General features: G+C 46.2%; 1 protein-coding gene across 15 annotated transcripts in view; it reads right to left on the bottom strand.

Moving 5' to 3' along the window:
• Window positions 1–15,664, bottom strand: part of PPP1R12B (protein phosphatase 1 regulatory subunit 12B) — a 111,864-nt gene that overhangs the window by 54,404 nt on the left and 41,796 nt on the right. For 9 of the 15 annotated variants that reach the window (XM_068660149.1, XM_068660154.1, XM_068660158.1 and 6 more), the window contains exons 9-15: window positions 14,563–14,672; window positions 11,540–11,734; window positions 10,884–10,966; window positions 9,111–9,236; window positions 5,920–5,994; window positions 4,056–4,241; window positions 3,323–3,508 (exon numbers count right to left, since the gene is read on the bottom strand). In XM_068660149.1, the coding sequence (XP_068516250.1) occupies window positions 3,323–3,508; window positions 4,056–4,241; window positions 5,920–5,994; window positions 9,111–9,236; window positions 10,884–10,966; window positions 11,540–11,734; window positions 14,563–14,672 (961 nt within the window). The remainder of the gene's footprint in view (window positions 1–3,322; window positions 3,509–4,055; window positions 4,242–5,919; window positions 5,995–9,110; window positions 9,237–10,883; window positions 10,967–11,539; window positions 11,735–14,562; window positions 14,673–15,664) is intronic. The other 6 variants (XM_068660152.1, XM_068660163.1, XM_068660160.1 and 3 more) reach the window with 4 other exon arrangements.

The raw sequence follows: 15,664 nt of genomic DNA, 5'->3' as shown, positions 1-15,664 counted from the left end.
GCTTCGTGGAGACCCTGAGACCTTCCTTTCAGTGCCACAAGTCACATCCAGCTCCGTGTCACCCCCTCCATGCGCAGGGCTCCCAGAAGAGACATGGCCACGCAGCGCGGCACTCAAACCGCAAGGGCAGGATCGTGGCGAACTCTGCGAGGGAGCTGTCGGTGGCACTAGAGGCCGCTGTCATCTCGGATAAATGCAGATAAAGGCAGCGAGCTGCAGCCAGCAGGACCCCCCTCGAATCCCCACCACTTGCTTGCACCGAGCAGAAACCAAAAGGACGGCGGCTTTGCACCGGGGGGGACAGGATCCATGTGAGACAGAGGATGGAGACGGGATGCACAGCACCCCCCGCGCCTCTACCTCGCCCTCAGAGCTGGTGTTGTTCAGAGCTCAGCTGGACAAACGCATTTGCAATGCGAGACAGCTTGGCGCTGGCAGGAGATCATCCAAACGGCCCGGCAGCAATGCTCATCGCTGGCTCCGAAAGTCCCCCAGAAAAAAGAAGAGGAGAAATCGACTGGCAAAAAAAAAATATTGATTCTGGAGGATGGCACGTTTCCAGCCCCTCGCTGTCGGCGCTCCGCAGTGCTGCAGCAGAACGCAGGGAGGCTGAACGTGCAGCTGGGTACCTGTAAATACGCACGGCAGCAGCCTGGCTGCCTGGCACAGCCATATGGCCCGAGCAGCAGGCAGCACTTTGGCCACGGCCAGTGCAGGCACACAGACCGCAGGACATTCCTCCGAGCTGTGCTGCTGCCTTTGCTTTTTTGTTCTTCCCTCCCCTCCGTAAAGACACAGCAATGGTTCATGCTATTTTCCAGCCACCGGAGCGTTGGCTGACCAATTTGGCCAGCTGACATGTGCAGCAGGTAAAAGACAGGGAAGAAATGCTGCCATGGGCCAGGGCGAGGGCTGCTGGCTGGCAGAGGATGCGCAACTGCACTCCTGAGCCCTTTGATCCTCGTTCCTCCCCAGACCTAACACAATCTTCTGCTCTAACCTTTTGGCTTCGCCTGGATAATTTAAGGCTACAACTTCGGAGCCATCGCTGTGATCTAATATTAGAAGATAAGCTTGTTTGTGTTTTTGTTGCTAAGAGAAAGCCGGAGCTTTGGAAACACTGAAGCTGACCAAATGCTCCTGCAACAGCTGCCGGCAGGAGCCGAAATGCATACAGTGCTTCCCTGACAACTGTTTGCCATTTTCCCTTCTTATTTTATTTTCCTGAAGTTGGCCTCCTTCCAAAATGAGCTTTTCCCATTTAGGTGACCTCTCCCGTTCCTCCAAGTCCATGTTTCCTAGTTCAACGCGTGCAGCAGGGGCTGTGTCGGTGTATCCTGCTGGTAGAACACACATCCACAAGCGAGGTTTCCTCCACCCGTAATGCATCATTGCTGTGTTTTTTCCCTCGGTAGCTGCAAAGCATCGATTAAAGGTGGGAGGAATTTTCTGGTGTTGATCCCTTTGCATTAACATAATTCGCAAGAGACGGCTCGCTAATAAAAATGCAGGAGACAAACAGATCTCCTCTATTATTTATAGAAACTGATTCGGCAATAAATGCCGACGCAGTGATATTAATAGATGATCTTTTTGGCATTTACAAGTACAGTCACAGTCAAGCTCCCTGTCTGGAGACAGCGCCAAGGCTCTGGTGGGCTTTGTGGAGACCACTTCTCCTGGGAAGAATCTAAAGCTTCCGCAACTTTATTCTGCGCTTGCCAAAACAGAGATAGGGTTGTGAAACGGGCTGGAGTGTGAGCTGCAAGCACAATGCACGCTCTGTCCTCTTGCACAATCTCTCTTTGCACCAGGAGGATCTTTGGCAGCTCGTCTCGATTCAATTGCAAATGATACCAAGCCAACTGACCCTAACAAAATGACAAGGAGCAGGCAGAGGCACTCCTAGCGGTGACTGGAAGTGTCCTGACAGACAAAGACACACTGCAGCAGCTACTGCAAATTATTTCCCCGCAGACAGAGTGGATGGATGTGGTTCATAGAGAGCCCTTGCAATACCTTCAGAGCACTACCTGAGCTTGCTCTAGAAAATAGAAAAAAAATGCCTGAACAACCTGACAAGTCTGGGTATTTTCCAAACAGCACAGACTAGCTTGCTTTCTTATATCCATTGCAGCTGAAGCATGCAGCAGGCATGCCCTCCTTCCACCAGAGAGGTCACGGGGCTGCCTGCAGATTACATGGCACCTCGGAGCTCCACCATCTTTATCTTTACAAGCTGATAATTTCCATCATTGCTTTTCACATCCTTTGGCTCGAGGCCACTTAAAATATGTCAGAGTACAGAGCATTATCTCCATGCTCAGGACGGTCTGTATTTCAAGGAGAAGTTATTGTTTTAGTTCAGAAGAATCTAGCTACTGGAAACACTCCATGAACAGGCTGCCCATTAGAAATACACAGCTCATCGCTGCATTTTATTTATTGCCATTTCATCCACGCCATCAGAAGGGACAGCTCTTGCAAAAGTTTACCTGTTTGCAGCAATAAATATGGATCACTCGATGCTCCGTACTTAAATGCAGAAGGTAAATTTCCTTTCAAAAGAGTACCAACTACGCCAGGTTTATATTTTACCAGTCTTAAAATCACAGGAGCGTAGAATGGCTTGGGTGGGAAGGGACCTTAAAGATCATCTAATTCCACCCCCCTGCCACGTGCAGGGACACCTCCCACCAGAGCAGGTTGCCCAAAACCCCATCCAGCCTGGCCCTGAACACATCCATGGCTTCTCTGGGCAGCCTGTTCCAGTGCCTCACCACCCTCAGAGGAAAGAACTGAATGCTGCTGGAGGGCAGTCCATCCGCTCCCGTGTCACACACCTACGTGCTCCAGGAGGATTTGTCCCAAACTAACAACGGGGGACCTAGGGGACTTGGGCAGCAGATGTCTCCATGGGGGCATGTGCAAGCTGAACTAAGAACCAGAGGGATGCATTTTTGTCTGAACACATCTCAGCCCAAAGCTCTTTTAGGAGGAGCTTTGTGTTACGGGACCTACTCCAAGTGGCTGCTGTGCAGTCTGTCCCTCTGTGCACAGAGCCCTTAGGGACTGAGATTGGTAGCAGAGACGACTACTGAAGAAAAACGCCGAGACGCGCTGAAAGGACAAGCAGAAAATCACGAAGCTAAATTTAACCTTCAACCCAGCAATGACTCCGTTCAAAACCTCAGGACGGAGCAGGGGCAGCAGAGAGACTTCGCGCCGTGCCTAAGGAACACCTCTTACAGCCCCCTGCTGCCACCACGGGAGACCTGGTCACAGAGGAGGAACGAAACGCACCGGCACTCTGCTCACTAACCTTCTGCGCTCCCTGGCTTCCACAGCTGAGAAGTCCTTTCCTGCAGTGGAGGCAGCACCGGCATTGGCAATACCGTTAGCAGAGCCGAGCACAGCACGGTTTGTGATTACACCTAGGGGGGTGCTAGCAGAGAGGCCCTCTGTACTTTTCTCTACAGCAGAATCAGTTTGTTGCCTGAAAGGGGCTCTGAAATAGAGAAGACATAATGGAAAGCAAAGCAAGTGAACTCAACTGCTAACCGAGACCAGCCACCTCCGGGGAACACTGACAGCTCCTTCTCCTTGTTCTGCGCTCGTGTTTTTGAAGGGAACAGCACAGAGGAAAATGAGAATTTAAAATCTTGTAGAAGAAGAAGCGAGAGGAATTCAGTTAGGCTTCACATCCCTGTTTGCAGCAAAAATGATTAGAAAATGTGACCGGTGAGCAGGCAGGAGGAATGAACGCCGAGACACGTACAGTGAACACCCGAGAGCGGCCTGAGCAGCCCCTTGTGATCGTACCAGGGCGTTAAGAGTGCCCCATCGACCACTCCAGTGAGTGAAGGAGGTCACCCACGGGCTGTGAACTGCTTCCTGGTGCATACACACTACCGAAACTGCCCAACGTAACCACTCTGGAATGTCTTATCAAGGTTTCCCCTGTGCAGGTACATTTCCAATCCACAATCCAGAACTCAGAGCTTCCAACCCAAATGCCGATTTGCTGCAGCGTTATCTCCGCTGAGAGCCGTTACCTGGTGTACGGGCGGGCTGACGCGGCGGTGTTCGCACCGAGAGGTGTGGGACAGGCAGAGGCAGGATGCCACGGGGCGCTCAGTGAGGTAGATGGACCAGTGGTAGTGGGTGAGGTAGCTAGAGATGTATTGCGACTGGCTGAAATGTAGGGGCTGCTGAGGTCACTACTTCTACCAAATGAAGCACTGTAAAACATCACAAAATCACGTCCTTCAGAGCACAGTAAATATCCAACAGAACATCACCACAGCCGGGCTCTCAGCTGAGTATCACATCTTGGCAAAGTGTGTGCGAGGGGATTAGAGCACACCGGAGCCGCTGCAGATCACTCACACGCAGGCCAGCGCGAGCAGCACCTTTTAGACAAGCCCAGCCGAGTTTCAGCGAGAGAATAACGGCGTGGAGGTGAATCAGTGAAGATCAGGGAAAGGAAAAACCCTACCGCCGTGGAAGCGGCACACCCAGAGCACCCCTGTGTGCTGGGGCAAGGCAGAAACAACGAGCAAGGATCAGGTTGCTGAAAGCAGGGAAGGAGAGAGTGACAAAAGCAGGTCTGGCTGCCTCGCCTCCTCAAGATGCCCAGTGCTCCCAGCTCTAACAACCTGTTTTCAGTGGCTAAAAGCTTTGGCACAGGTGAATGGTTGAAGCTCTAATTTTCTTGAAGGCATGTTTGGCACAAACTCTGTATATCTGGCAAATCGCTGCCCAAACCATCCAAAAATATTCAAGAATGAGCAAGGGAAATTCACGTTTTGCCATTTTAATGCAAAACCCTTAAAACCAGTACTGCCAAAATGCTCTACGTGCTCATACTTTGGAGAAAAGGAGGAGGGCTGCTCTCCTAGGAGGATATACCCAGAAAAAAATCCTCCCTAAGTGGGATAAGTCACACACCTCTAAAAACAGACTGACTGAAATGTCCCACGTACAGCCAGGCTGCTCGTTGTCTGCATGCACGCTCTAGGATCCTGTCACACCTGACACACCCAGCAACTGGTATTCCTGGCTGCTACTGGTCAGACTGGGCTGCCTGCAGGATCAAAGGCTAGGAAGGCTTCGTCTCACCTCCTGCATCCTAACAACTCCCATGCAAGCACACATGGAGGAAAGTGGTTGACAAAATACATCGGGGATAAAAGTTGACCTAGAGGAAAAGCAGACCAGGACAAAAAAATGCATGTTTGTGGGAAAACCAGGGTAACTGGGCTGGGACTGGAAGTTACCACTACAGCAAGAGTCAGAGAGCGGCCTGAGGCTGAAATAAAACTTGTAAGGGGCAGGACAACAGCCAAGGACGGGAGGTCAGAGGAAGGAACCCGTCCGATTCACTTAGGCACTCAATTTGCGAATCATATAAAATGCCAAGAAGGCCGGCCAGCCCAGAACAAGCAGCTGATCCCTAGACAGCCAAAGGAGAGACTGGAGCATCCTGGAAGGCCTCCACGGGGAGGAACGTTACATTTGGGCTCTTCAGTTGATGGCTGCTTGCCAGGTCCAGGTCCCAAAGGAACAAGCAAATTACCGTCACCAGGTAGCAACCTCCACTGGGCTCTACACAACACTTCCTCTGGAAAGCCAGCCCCAGCCCGGAGCATGCAGGAGCAGGAAATCATTTTGGAAGAAAATGCCTCTCCTTCTTGGCTCGCTGCACCAGAAGAAAAGGCGAAGCCTTGGAGATGGGCTGGGAGGAGGGTAAGAGCGGGGAGCTAAACCTGGCTGGCGTGGGCGTGCAGAGCAAGCAGCCGTCGAGTTGCAGAGATGAGGGGGAGAAATCAGGGCCTGGAGTACGGGGACGATGACTGCAGCGCAGCATGCAGCAGGGGAATGAACAAGAGGAGAAGCCTGGGAAAAGCTGGAGGCAACCCTGGGGGGAGCAGGGTCAACGTGGCACCATCCCAGGAGAACCCAAGGCAGAGAGGCTGCGGCGCGAGGCGGGGGCTGCAAAAGAGACAAGGAACTTGGTCAGGGAAGAGGTGGGAGGGTTATTCAGGGGGACCGACAAATGCTTCAGAAGCAAAAAGGTAGCGGCTAAAAAGGGGAGACGACAGGATGGAGGTGCCTGGAGAGCAGAGATGGGAAGAAGGGGGAATGGAGAAGAGCCCGGTGGTGGCACGGGGCCAGCTCCTACATGCACAGGCTCCAGGTGGCAGGGAAAGGTGGTGCTGGGGCATCACTCACTCGTTCCTGCTCACAAGAAGGGAGCCGAGGCATCGCCAGCCCCATGGGAATTCACCTCCCCACTGTGCCACCCAGCACGGGTGGCACTGTACAGTTTGGGGAAGCTTCCAAGACATTTATTCAAATTGTTCACATTTGATGTGAACAGGACCAGAAAATAGCAAGAAAAAGGTAAGCTGGAAAATCTTGTTAATTAACAGCTGTGTTCATGTAAATCTGTAAAAAGGAGGATTATGAATTTATGCTAAAGAATCCAACATTAGAAATAAAGGCACCAACACACTGCTATTCATTTCCTAACATCGCACCATAACATAGCCATGAGGGAATAAGCAATGAAATGGAAAGCAACATTTCACATCAGTAAAAAGAATACTTCTGGAAACAGCTAAGGCAAGTGGAATTTAAAAAAAAAATCTTTAAAACCTTCAAAACCTTAAAAGGCTATGATGGACTTTATGTCATCAAAAATAGCAAGGAGTATCTGCAAATATGTAAAAAGAAGAAAACTGAACAGGTGATTTCAGTTTGGTGTGAGGCATCTCTTATGGCTGATGTCGAAGGAAGGGTGCTGAATTAATTCAATCTGCTCACCAGTTCTCCTCCAAACACTTTAACACAGAGCTGATGTGAACTGGCTGTTCAAAGGCCAACATGCACTAAAATGGAGAACAGGTTGTCAGAAAAGGGTTCTGCGATTTTTTTTTCACTAGTGGTACACCCAGAGAGTAAGCAGAATGAATGACAATCACTGCCATTAGAGAAAGAGGTTTAACATTTACTTCAACTAGAGCTGAAGTGCATTTGCGAAGTTAACGCAAGCTATTTTGTCCCAATTTTGCAGAAAAGCCATTTTCAACATCTTAAGATGCTGTTGCTGTTGTTTACTCTTTGTTTGGGGGGTCGTAAAAGTGCTTGCAGAATGTAACTAGGTATCTTCATGGAGTTTAGCTAAATGCTAAGGTGAGGGGGAAACGCAGATGCACAGCAGTTGTCCTGTCAGTAACATACAAGTATGTCATGTTCACTTTAATTCTTTCTCTCTTAGGATGAGCTTTTATCCTTTGGAGTTGTGTTTTCCAAATGTTAACAAAACTCTGGTGACAAAGAGCTTATCTGTAACAAGCAGCAGGTTCCCTTTCTCATCTTATAAGCTGAGGCACAAGGCTGGAGAAATCAGAGGTTCAATACAATTTTGTTTAATTTCCCTGTGCTCTTCTACAGAAAACATTAGGAGACAGAGGGCAAATTGATCGTGGTTTTGTTGTTTGTAAAATCATACAAAACTGTAGAAAGTGCACATATCCCTACCCTTTATTCCTCAGCTGGCAAAGTTATGCTCTGTAATTGCTTATAATACAACACCCTCCTAGAAAAGGCCAGAATTCAGCCTTTGTGACAGGATATTTTTATGAGCAAAATACCACTGCCAGCCAAAACCTTAGGTGATCTCGGTACAGTTTAACCAAGGGAATACAGTACAATTGTGTGAGTGTAATATTACAGCTGGTTCTGGACTAGATGAGATAGACAGTCAATGTTCATAGAATTTCAACAACCCTTTTAGTGGTGCTATGGACTGGACTGTCTCTCATACTAGGGAAATCAGTAAGGCATGCCAGCTGCAGGAGGCAAAAGTTTTCCAATGTAATCAGCTGCTGCTTGTCGGCCTGCCTTTTGAGAGAGCTATGGAGGTTGGCCTGTCATCATGTCCCAGGATAGATGTGAAGTCACTGGAACGGATCAGCAGATCAGGAAGAGTCTACTGCTCGAAGTGGCTGTTTCACCTTTTGTGGAAATGGGTCTGTATGTGCCCAGCAATTGGACGGACCTATCCTAGAACAGAACTTACCTCTACCAGCATGAGGATGAGAACACAAAAAGCATGCCTCTTCCTAAATCTCAAGCAATCGTTCCATCTTCAGGACAGTGATTTATTTCAGAGTCTAGAATTTGGTGAAGGAACCTAAAACCTTGAGACGTTTCTGCCCTCTTCCTCAAGCACAACTGGCTTTGCACCATGACACATGCTGTTTTGATGGTTTCCATACTAGCTAAAATAAAGGTGATGGTGCAGTACTTGCAGAAAGTGCTGATCCTCCTTCTCACAACATGGATGAAAGCCCAGTGATGCTTATCTGCCTTACCCGAGGCCATTCATTCACCTCATTCAGAGATGGCCATTACCTTGTACTTCTAGGAAACTAAGCCTCTGACCTCCAGAGAGCTAAAAGATACTGACTATTATCGAAGTTACGTACAGCACTGCTTTTCTGATTCTGCTTGGCTAATCTACCAGCAATCAGAAATTGCTTCTACAGTGTCATGTACACTGTGCAGAAACTGGTTCCTTACTGCCACAAGTAAATGATTGGAGACATCAGTCACGCTCTTTAACAACTGTCATAAGTCATGCATAAGAACGCTGCCATTTTTCTGATAATCTTGATGCCATAAACGCGTACTAATGAAAACCAAAATCAGCTAAGCTCCAACTTACCTGTTAATAGCTATTTGAACATTGATTTCAGACTGTAATTACTTTCTTCTCTTTTTATGATCAATTTCCCTTTTATTATCTAACCATAATACTAACATAAAACTGAGACAAAACATTTTGCATTTGAATTATGTGAACAAGAGCATTTAAATTCAGTACAACAATTTATAAGTCAACAAAAGTGACAGTCTTTAAGAAGACCATTTAGCATGACAAATGTTGACAAATCTTAATTTTCATTTCCTGCTTTCAGAAGAAGAAGGTTTCAAGGCCAATTACACTCATGCAGTGAGCAAAAGGCAAAGAGTTGAAGTTTGGGAGGCATGTTAAGAGAAGGAATGACTGCTGGGAACCTAAGTAAAAGAACTGGGCATACCTTTTCAAGTATGTAGATACGTAGGTAGTAGGAGCACCAGAATGCGGAGCTTCGTTTCCCTTGGATTCATCCTTCCATGGCTGCCGGGTGTAAGAGCCGCTCCGCACTATGTTAACGGCTGATTCTCTAATGCAGGAGAGACCACAAAGAAAAACTTTCAGTCTTTGACAGTTCCACAACACAAATCCTTCCCTTACACATATAAACATTACTGTTTGGAGGTGACATCTCTTTGAAACGCTTCTGCTGGCCTTCACATCAGTTTCTGTGATTACCAGCTGCATTATTTAAGAATTATGAGATGTTGTGATGTTTGCATAAAGAGGAACAAGATCCTTTTCTAGTCAGAAAAGTTGCAATTGAAATTTAGGCTGTCCATGGAAGTAGAGTAAAATATTAAATAACATCACTTGATATTCCTCCTCTCACCTTGAATCAAACAACATTGAACAAATGGACAGGTATTGCAACTGCAGTGAAATTATTTATTCTCCAACCTTTCAGGCAATGACAGAAGTCAAAACAACTCAGTATGATAAATCCTTTGCTATACTCAGCAGCAGAAAACAGACAAACATTTGGCAGTATCTAAAACTACTTGACAATCTATGAATAAATTATTAGTTTTGTATTTATCATATTTATCTGAAATCAGGGCTCCTTCTCCTAATTCACACTTTAGCAATATTCTGCTCTGGTTTTGGACAGGACCTTAACCCTATAACGTAATGCTTGTCAGCCAACAATTATTTTTCATTTTTCAATTGCAGTATCTGTCCCAATGCCCTTTCAGACATCTCTGCGTTCCATGAAGTGATACTCAGCTGTTTTGAAATGAAGGAATATTGGGAAAAATCTGTACTACAAAGTACATCTGGGCACCATCTGTTCATGCAGTCCAATCCTCCTCACTCTGCTTTATAGAGCAAAGGACACTTATCAGCAGTCAGCTGGATATGCCACTCAATTCAAGCCACTGCCAAAACCGCTCAGGCTTATCAGTCAGTTAAACACAAGTTGTCTGCTGCAGTCCAAATCGCAGTGGCTAGCTGAGATTAAGCAAGAACACAGCAGGGAGGTTCCAGCAAAAGAATCTCAAACTGTGAAGCTCTCTCATGGTGGTCATCTCCTGTGACTTTTTCACAACAATTACTGCTCACAGTAACTTTTTTGTTTGTGCCTTTCTATCACTACTGTGGAACTCTCTAGAAATAAAGCCAGGCCAATTTTTATTCCAAACCATGAGAACCTGTTTGCAGAGATAAGCAATTCAACCATGTCTTGATATACTAGATATTTATCCCATTGCTAATCTGGTTCTGTTCAGAGGTAACTACAAACAATTCCTGTAAAAACAGCCCCTGCAATGGAAACAGTTCTGTACATGAGAGAGTTCACAAAGTCCACTGAATCAAAAAGTGACGGCGATATGAACAAAAGGACTGACAGCAACCATTGAGCAAGTGGCAGAAGTACAAGTGTAGGTGCCAGTTACAAAGTCAGGCACTTACACATAAAATGAAAAAGCAGGCAGAAATCCAGTTTCCCAGAGGGAGACTATATACGTAGGAATATAGGGATGGAGAAACTAATCCACTGTCCTGCTCACCTAAATGCAAGACAATGTACTAGGACTGTTATGGAGCAGAGAAATCTCCAACTATTGTGATTACCTGTGCAGTCAGGACTACTGACATGACAAAAAATATGAAGCATTAATACACAAAAAGGTAAGTCTACAAGGTTGAAGCTGAGCCTTAAGTTCAGTCTCACCTGTTTTCTTTTTCTTCTAAATCACTTGTACTGCTTAGTCTTCTGGGGGCTATTGTGGCAAGATAGCTCTTGTTGTCTTTATCCTGATGAAGCAAAAGTAATTCAACTGTAAATTTGTTAAATTTACAGCACATACAGTGACAACTAAATTCACATCCAAATTTCTTCGACTACAAAAGCACCCTCTTGTCTAGGGACAACTGCTTTAAGGCATTTTCCTGGGCAAGGCCCATGTCAGCATAAAAGTATCAGTTTTGAACAAGATTTGCAGAACAGCATGTTAGTGAATAAAACCAGCTTCTAATTAAATAATAAAAGCAGCTTCTAACTAAAGTACTGGGCAGCTAATTAAAGACGGGCAGCTTGGTTACAGCTAGTGAATACATGGAATGGGACTCACAAACACAACTAACAGGTATAGGAGGAATCCTTTTAAATTACGGTGAATGGGAATTTCTAGAGCAGATATGTTCTATTGTTCAGATTAGATATTTTCTGGTAAAGAATGGGCCATGCCAGCCTGGCAGCCCACTTCAAATTGAGCAGGAAGTAGGTCAAAAGGGCACTGAACCCCAGTTATGCAAGGACAACTGTGATGGGATAAACTCTGCTCAACTGAGATACATGAAAACATCTTTGCTGAAGATGAGCCAAACCTTTTCTTTGTTGTCTAATAATGCAGATATCCGAGGACTTGATGAAGAACGATAGAGAGAAGTCTTATCTCTCTGAGCCTCACGCGTAGCAGCAACTTCACTCAGCATGTTGTGGCTGCCAGTCTTCCGTAGACCCAGTCGCCACGATGAAGGTGACTCGTCCTTCTGCTCATCGGACTTGTTGAGCCAACTGAACTGCAGAGGAGAAAAAGGGACATTTGGAAAAAGAGAACTGCAATGCACAATTTGAGATCTGAAAGTGTTTCAACAAACCACACTTCTTGCTGGGCTACACTTGAAAATGTAAGATGGAGTCACTTTGATTTCCTGCTTAGCTTTCAGTACACGACGTAGCTCAAGATGAACTCACAGGGTTGCAAACTGCTGTAGTGCCCTCCTCCCCAAGGACAGACGATGAAAGAAATCTCGTCTCATTGTGCAGCTCTCCTTGCCTAACACAACACCCTCTGCCAGCTTTGTAGAAAGAATATAACGAACAATGAAGCTTTTATCAGAACTCATTTACTAAATAATTCTTCCTTCCTAAAGGCAGAAAACCCCAAAAGTAATCAAGTCTTTTGGGACTAGGTGCAAATAAACCCCCTACACAGATCAAACTGGTGAGAGCCCAGCAGAGGCCGTTAAGATAACCAGGGAGGTGGCACACGCAGCACAAAGGGAGAGGCTGAGGAAACCAGGCTCATTTAGCATGCAAAGGAGTTGTCTAAGAAAGGGTTTAATTGCTCTGCTACTTGGGGCAGGGAGGTGAGGGTTACAGAGGATACAGAACCAGACTTCTCAAAAGCCTCCAGTGAAAAGAGGAGGAACAGACAAGTTCCAAAAAGGGAAACCTCCCTTCAGCGTGGAGGAAGACATAACCAGCCCACAGGAGTGATGCTGCACTGGGACAGGGAACCAGGGAGGGGAGGCATTCTCCAGCCTCACAGAGTTTCCAGCACTCAGCTCAACTCCTGTAGAGCAAAGCAACCTGATAGAGGCTTGAAGCTGCCTGTGCTTGGAGCAAGAGGTTGGAGTACTGGCTTGCAGAAGCCCCTTTAACTGAAATCTTTTTGTGGTCAGGTAAGCACGCATTCCAGACAGCCAGAACAGACCTTTGTGCATTTTGTTCCATGAGGCACTCATTGTTCCTCAGATATGAGGAACAGTTTAAATGCACGACGTTAGCTATAGTCATTAAGCCTTACAAAGAGATGCCTACTGCCACGCAGGAATGGAGCCTGGGACCACAACAGGTCCTTCTGCAAAGACAAGCATGAACTTGTGTAGAAAAATAAATAAACGAGGAGTTATTGGAAAGGAATAGGATACAAAACAACACCACCATACCTGTGCTATTGTACAATCACATCTTTGATAGCATGCACAGCGCTGGACTCCACAGCTCAGAAGCAGTATAGAAGAAAGGGGGAGATTCAGAGAATCATAGAAAGGCTTGGGTTGGAAGGGACCTTAAAGATCATCTAACTCCAACCCCTGCCATGGGAAAGGCAACAAGAACGAGTAGAGTGAGAGCACTTCTGTATGAGAAGTGATTCAGTACATGAGGAGTCTTCAGGCTGAGATGTGACCAACAAAATCCTAAGTGGCACACAGAAGGACGAAAAGGGATCAATTATTCATTGTTCCTTCCCACACAGGAACGAGGGGCAGCAATCAAAACCGACATGTGGCAGGCTTAAAAAAAACAGGTGCAGGAAGCTCTGTGTAATACACAGTCAATCCCTTGCCACTCGATGTTATAGGATCCCAAATGTTATGGGCACGCAAATAGTGACTGGACAAATTCACAGAGGAAAAGTACAACAAGGGGTACCCAATACAAATAATACTGCAGGCTCAGCAATCCCTGAAATGCAAACTGCTGGAAGTGGGAAAGAAGTCCAGCTAAATTCTCCCATCTTCTCTGGTATCTTGACAGTCAGTGTCAGGAATAGATACTGGTGCAGACAGCCTTTTGGTCAAAGCTGACATAAACATTATTGTACTATGTTCTGTGCATCATAAAACATCTGACATAATCCTGAATAACTCTACTTGGGACTTCTGGCCCTCAAAGTCATTTACCAAGACTGCAAAGACAATACTATCGCTGCAGGATTTTAGCAGTGTCTTTTTCTTGGCTACTGCAGCACTTCCCAGCACCCTTAACACTACCTTTAATATTTCCCCTCTTAAGTAAGCCTGGGTTGAACAATGCACAGAGGAGCAACATTTTATTTAATTTGGACAAGAAATTAGACTTAATAGCATGAAAGAAGTAAAAATAAATAAATAAATGAGACTAAGCAAGAAACATTTTCCTTCTGTCATGCATCTGGTACTTCGATCTTTCCACAGTGCCTGCACTGTAGCTGTCCTCCATATTCTGGTGCAACAAAACAAACCAGAAGCATAAAATACCCGTCCTCAACCAAACACAGAGCCTCCTAGTGCCACCTAGCTGAGTGACACGAGAGCTGGAGAATTCAGATAAGATGTCAGGAACTCTCCTTCACCTTTAAAAAGCTTTCATTGCCTCGCTATCTAGTCAGATGCAAACTTTATCTTCTCTGCTTACTGGGCTGTAACATCATGCCACTGAACAAACTGAGTTTGGCAAGTTAGAGACACTTTAGCTGATGATGCCAAATTCACTGCTGATATATCAGCAGGAACCAGCCTTTGGTGAAAGATCTCCTGCTGGTAAGAGATTGGCATCAGCTATCTCGGAACTGACAGCAACACAAAGCACTTGTGGTAAGCAAGGTTTCTCTTGTGGACACAGCAATTTGTTCTAGAGGGTAAGAGGCTGGGAGAGGCATTGTATCATACAAACACCCTTCTTTGCACTAGTCCCATACTGTTGTTAACACAGCATCTGTATCAGAACTGCATATGACTGTGCTTTCCTAAGTTCAAGTCTCCCTGCTCCTCTGAAAGTCAGCTTCAGAGCGTCTATTTCCCAGCAAAGCCAACTGCTTTCAAGCACTCTTCAAATCCCCATTGATTCCAAATTCACTTACTCTTCTGGCAGATGCAGTGAAGGAGTTGGGCTCTGGTGGTGGTATTTGCTCAGTGATGCTAGGCCTGGTTTCATGGCTGGAGTGGTTGGCAAAGGACTCTTCCTTCCTTTCTATAATTTTAAACAAGAAGAGAAACCAAATGTTTCAGTATTGCACTTTCCAAGGCCCTTCTTTACAAGCACATCGTGCACTCAACTCAAGTTCGGAGTTGCTGTGACCTCAGCATGCCTTAGATCATAAAGATGATGTCAGTGCAAAGCCAAACAAGCCTTTCTGCAAGGAAATAAATAATATTCCTCACTAAATAATACCTCCACAGTCACCAGATGGATGTATTTGCCAAGCAAACCTTTTGAACTTCACCCCCCGGATAAGAAAATCATTGCAGGGAGCACCTTAAGGACGACAGACAGACTTTATCCACAATTTTGTTCCCTCCTGGGGACTTTTCTTCTTCCCTTGTGAAACTCGGGAAGAAAAGCAGCACGTGCCATTGCTACTGCAGTATGTGAATGGTTTGGGTTGGGAGGGACCTTAATGATCATCTAGTTCTAATGCCCCTGCCGTGGGCAGGGACACCTCCCACCACATCAGGTTGCCCAAAGGCCCACCCAGCCTGGCCTTGAGCACTTCCAGGGATGTGGCACTCACGAATCTCCTATTCCATATAAAAAGCAGTTTGGTACAGAGCATCTGTGAGGCTGGCACCTTGGAGCTCGGCGATCAGTTTCTGAAACAAATGTTCTTACCCTTAGAACAGAGGATTCAAAGGACATGGAAAAGAGCAAGCTATGAGAAACATTAAAAGTAGCAGGCAGGCAGCAGGACTGATAGTTCCAGGATTAAGGACGCCCTACGAAGGATGCTGTTCCCCCTGGAATGTCTCATGAACTGCCATCAGCAACCTCTATACCGAACATTTCATCTCTCCAGCCTAACACCCTAAGGAGCAGAAGGTTTCTCAGTTCTCCTTGCAGACCTTAGCCATGAAGCTGAATACAGAGTGAGACAAACAAATAAATAAATAAATAAAATACTGCATCCTTGCCATTTGTTGATTTCCTAAGAGCAAAGCCTGTAAAATACATGAGAATCCCCAGCT

This window comes from Anas acuta, chromosome 24 (assembly GCF_963932015.1).
Source record: "Anas acuta chromosome 24, bAnaAcu1.1, whole genome shotgun sequence".
Taxonomy (NCBI): Eukaryota; Metazoa; Chordata; class Aves; order Anseriformes; family Anatidae; genus Anas; species Anas acuta.
Note: the sequence above shows the minus strand (reverse complement) of the source record. Positions and strands in the feature narration are given on the sequence as shown.